The 4958-nt window shown below is 47.9% G+C and overlaps 1 protein-coding gene across 1 annotated transcript; it reads right to left on the bottom strand.

The window, feature by feature from the left end:
• Positions 1-605: 605 nt before the first annotated feature.
• On the bottom strand, positions 606-2278 carry LOC109784506 (glucan endo-1,3-beta-glucosidase GII-like). Its single transcript, XM_020343103.4, has 2 exons — positions 2125-2278; positions 606-1730 (listed from the first exon to the last, which is right to left on the bottom strand). The coding sequence occupies exons 1-2, from the start codon at positions 2195-2197 to the stop codon at positions 796-798; spliced, it is 1008 nt and encodes a 335-aa protein (XP_020198692.1). The 5' UTR covers positions 2198-2278; the 3' UTR covers positions 606-795.
• Positions 2279-4958: the final 2680 nt, after the last annotated feature.

Raw genomic sequence — 4958 nt, 5'->3', positions numbered from 1 at the left:
ATCATACGGTATTGTATAAACCATTAGAGATAAGTTAGTTAGCCTTATAGATAAACATGTAATTGGTTATGTTGTTGAGATATGACTTGGAGGTCAATCCACGACATAACAACCTTGTATCCGTGGTGCCTATATTAACATGAATCCGTCCCTAGTAGAAGCATACGGTTAACCTAGTTTTTACAATATGTGTGTTCTAGGGTACGTGTTGAAGATGCCCTTGCGCCTGTTCGGATGCCCCCTCAGGAATGATCTTTGCCCACGTACGTGAAACATGCAACCATACACTCTTGTTAGATACGTCGGCTCAGGTGGGCGACGCGGGCCACGTACGGCAAACTTAAGACGACGGCGCGTGCCAGTCCCGGTTCACGAAGACGTCGATCTCATTATCGTCGCGATTGCTGTTGGTTCCGTCGTCAGCTCGTGCGAAATAATTCCACTAAAGAAACGGTGAGACCCATCACGTACGTGGGTGAGCGCGCACGCAACGGAAGTCCCTTTGACCCGACGGAACGGCGAGCGCGCGATCGAGTGGCCGGCATAGTGGACTCATCGATCGTGGCCGAGGCAGGCGCACGTTACAACATGGCTGGAAGCATATGGATCACAAAATCGTAACTGCTTCCATCTCTTTATTCATATGATGATGTAACACCACCAGGAACAGGAAGTCATTGGTTTCCCTCTCCCATGGATCGATCTACGTACGTGTCAAACGTGTGTACGTACGTGCTGCTTATTGAAGACCTAGGTACGTATACGTGTAAGCTAGCTAGACTAGACTAGACTGGATCACTTGAACCGGATGGGGTACGCCGGCGACTTGTCCGGGTTGAACAGCCCGAAGTGCTTCTCCACCAGCTCCCCTCTCTTGAAGTTCTCGTTGAACATGGCGAAGATGTACGTCTCCAGTGCGCCGCGCCTCTTCGGTGTGCCCCCGCCGACGTGGTCGATCAGCCCCTGGTTGTACGCCCTCGCGTTGTCGGCCGTCGCCGCGAACCCGCTCGCCGAAGGCCACCCGCTCTCGGACACCACCACCCTCACCGCCGGCGCCCCGGCCTTCTCCAGGGCGGCGACCACGGCGTCCACCATCGCGTCGAACAGGCACGTGTAGGTCAGCCCGTTCTTGTCGTCCCGCACCGTGGGTCCCGGCCGGAACGTCGCGTAGTTGAGCTTGATGTTCTGCGGGTCACGCTTGTAGGCGAAGTAGGGGTACACGTTGGCCAGCAGCGGCGCGCCCGTGCTCGCCAGGAGCCGGGCCACGTCCGTCATGTAGGCATTCTTGAACACGCCGTCGGAGGGCGGAAAGGACTTGTCCACCTCGTCGAACCGGATGGAGGTGGACACCTTGATGGCGCCGAGCCCAGCCGCGGAGAGGGCCGCGTTGAGGTTGCGCATGGCCGGCACGATGCTCTGCGTGGCGCCGCCCTGGACCTCGTTGCCGGCCGCGATGTACTTGATGTTCACGGCCGGGTAGTATGGCCGGACGTTTTTCTGGACCCAGGACGCCGCGTTGGAGGTGCTCGCGGCGAGGTTGGCGAGCTGGTCGTTGCCGACGTCGAGGATGAGGCTGATGCCGGAGTTGCGGAGCGCCGAGAGGGCATTGGCGTCGGCGAAGTAGATGCGCATGCCGGTGATGCCTTTGGACCTGTAGAGCTGCACCACCTCGTTGGCCGGCGGGAGGTTGTTGGCGATCACGCCGTAGCACACGCCGACGGAGTGCACACCTGCATGCGGATAATAGTGCCATATCCGTTTAGCTATCCTAGGAGTTGACGTGGAGGACTACCATCCATTGAATCGTACACATGTTATGATATCTCCAAGTGGTACATGCGTCGCCTTAAATAATTCACATGTTTGATTTGTGATACGAAACCTCGTAGGATTTATACTATAAGAATCTCGTTGGAATCCTTTTACAAGAATTCCTCTGCACATGCACTGCAGTTTTTTGAACAAAAATGTTTGTGTCCACTCAAATTTCTTAAAAACCTTGGGACGAGAGGAACTCTTCAACGGCTCCATGGATTTGCTTTGCCTCGTGACCACACTCATAGTAGTTGGATGCATGCAAAGCAGATACTAGAAAAATACAAGAACATGAGAGAATGTACGTACTTGTAGGAACAGAAGCGAATGCTCCGAGGAAGAGAGCAACGGCAAACATGGAAGCAACATCCTGCCTGCCCATTGCTGCTAGCTAGTTCTCTATCTGCTGCTCTCCAATGCTACTAGGCTGGTGTGTGCCTATGCAGCCGCACCTGTACTACGCCCCCTTTTATACAGGTTCTCAGCCCGCCTGCGTGTACGTGGTCGTGTTGCGCCCTGCCTACCTAATCAGACTAGCTACACTTTGACTCCGGCGTGGCCCAAGATGCACGGCATGGCGACATGCATGTACTACGTATCGTGTATGACCTCTTCGACTCGTCTCTTTCCGCCTTTCTTCCACGGAAAAGTCCGGGTGTTGTGGAAACGGCCTCCGTTTTCTTCGATGGTGTACTAGTTGAGCGAGCTGGCCATGCTCTGTCGTGCCATGCACAGACGGGGTCGTAGTGCGTTGAAGAGGACAAAGAATAACCTTAGAAAAGCACAGCAAGGCTTGGACGAAATCCTTAGGGGAGACTTGACGTCAGAAACATTCACAAACACAGAGACCATGCTGGTGAAACTGAAAAACACTTAGAATTGGAAGAAATTCAATGGGCGCAACGGAGTACAATTGACTGGCTCAAGTTCGGGGACAACCACACCCAATACTTTCAGAATTTTGTGTCGGCCCGGCGGAAGAAGAACCGGATCGGCCGGCTGAAAGGTGATTTAGGTAACTGGAGAGACGGCACGGCTTACTTGAATAACCTTATTATTAATGGTTATTTTGCTGGATTGTTTGCTACGGAAATACTTGAACCGAACACCATGGAGATGAATGAAGCTTTTTTTTTGCGACTGGAGATGAATGAAGCTTTGACCTTTGACAAAGCCTTTCTCAGCAGAAGATGTGAAGAAAGCACTGTGCTCAATAGGAGATATGAAGGCTCCAGATACGGATGGCTTACATGTGCTCTTTCTTTAAGAAAATGTTGGCACTTAAATTGCTGATGCTTTGACAAGTGAAGTTTTAGAGTCAATAAATCCAAAGCAAATTCCAGAGGGATGGAATGATACTGTTATAGTACTTATTCTCAAGGTGGCCACGCCTTAGAAAATTTCCCAATATAGCCCAGTCAGCTTATGCAATGTTTCGTACAAGGTTATCTTAAAAAATGATTACTCTCCGTTTCAAAGGTATCCCTGATGAGGTAATCTCGATTGTCCAAAGTGCTTTTGTTCCTGAGAGGTTGATAATTAAGGATATTCTGTTGACTTATCAGTGTATGCATAAATTGAAAAATACAAAGGTTGGCAAGACAGGTTACTGTACTGTAAAATTGGATATGCATATGGCTTATGAACGTGTTGAGTGGGTTTTTTTTTTGGAAAGGATGATGCTTCGGTTAGGTTTGAATGCAGACTTTGTTATCCTCAAGGCGGCATGTGATACAGTGATCAAGAAACTGAAAGCTTTGTGCCTTCGAGGGGCCTCCTACATGGAGATCCCATTTCTCCATATTTATTCCTTATTTGTGCTGAAGGGTTATTATGGCTCAAAAAGAGGAGGTTTGTGGCGTCGAAGGTGTGCAAAAATGCACCATCAATCTATCATTTACTTTTTGTTGATGATTCTGTTATATTTATGAAAACAGATTTGATTAATGCAACCTCATTGAGACAAGATCTTGACCAATACCGCGAGAGTTCGTGACAACTAGTTAGTGATGCAAAGTGCAATGTTCTTTTAAGCCCAAATTGTGGGTTTGAATAAAAGTCAAAGCTTTATGTACTTGTTAGAAAGGATGATTCTGTGAATTCAGGGCTGGAAAGAAAAGCTTTTGATGATGGGGCAAAGGAAACACTACTTAAGTTTGTTATTCAATCCATACCTGTTTTTGCTATGTCAGTTTTTTAAAATTCCAAAGAAGGTTTGCAAATAGATGAATGTTGTAATGGCCTTATTTTGGTGGGGCGATTCTGATGAAAAAAATATATGCATTGAGCAGCATGGTGAAGTCTATGTGTCCCAAAGAAATTGTGTGTGTGTGTGTGGGGGGGGGGGGGGGGGGGGGGGGGGGCTTCATAGATCTCTATGCTTCTAATTTAGCAATGCTAGCAAAACAAAGTTGGCATCTTATTACTAAGCCTGATTCTTTGTGTCTCCTTGTCTTACCGGCCATGTATTACCCAAATGGGAATGTGCTAAAAGTATGACCAAAGAAGGGCTCTTCTTTCACCTGACAAAGTATAGTTGCTGGTTTGCAAGTCTTTAAGAGGAGCCATATCTGGAGAGTGGGATCAGGTACTCACATTGATACATGGAGGATCATTGGATCCCTACCAGCTCAACGAGAAAGATAATCACCAGGCGACCATGTCCTTCTCATAAAGGTTGATGAGCTTATTAACCCTTTAATGAGATCTTGGGATGAGGACATAATGAGGGGTATTTTTATACCTATTGATGCAGAAAGAATTTTGAAGATCCCAATGAATGCTACTATTTTGGAAGATGTCATTGTATGGAACATAACAAGATCGTTTGTTTCTCAGTCCGCTTAGCATATTATTCTCAAAGTGATCATCAATTTGGGCGGGAACGAGAAGGGAAGATAGTCAGCGAATCGCGAAGTGAACACTGTATGGGAAATTCTATGGAAGTTGTATGTTTCCAGCAAGGTGATATTTTTACTTGGAAGGCACCTCATGGAAGAATTCCGACCTATGCAATGTTGGTAGCTAGACATATTTCCGTGTCTCCACAATGGCTGGTATGCAAAGCTAGAGCAGATAACATCAAGCATTTAGTATTCACGTGTGAGCGAGCCCGACAGGTTTGTAAGTCTTTCGGAATCCAG

Source organism: Aegilops tauschii, chromosome 3, assembly GCF_002575655.3.
Source record: "Aegilops tauschii subsp. strangulata cultivar AL8/78 chromosome 3, Aet v6.0, whole genome shotgun sequence".
Taxonomy (NCBI): Eukaryota; Viridiplantae; Streptophyta; class Magnoliopsida; order Poales; family Poaceae; genus Aegilops; species Aegilops tauschii.
This window is presented reverse-complemented; position numbering and strand designations above follow the sequence as displayed.

Bases quoted from the DNA above. Each gene is read 5' to 3' on its own strand.
- LOC109784506 (XM_020343103.4), bottom strand. From the start codon at position 2,197: ATGGGCAGGCAGGATGTTGCTTCCATGTTTGCCGTTGCTCTCTTCCTC. The intron at 1,731-2,124 runs GTACGTACATTC...ATCCGCATGCAG, and splicing joins ATTCGCTTCTGTTCCTACAA to GTGTGCACTCCGTCGGCGTG.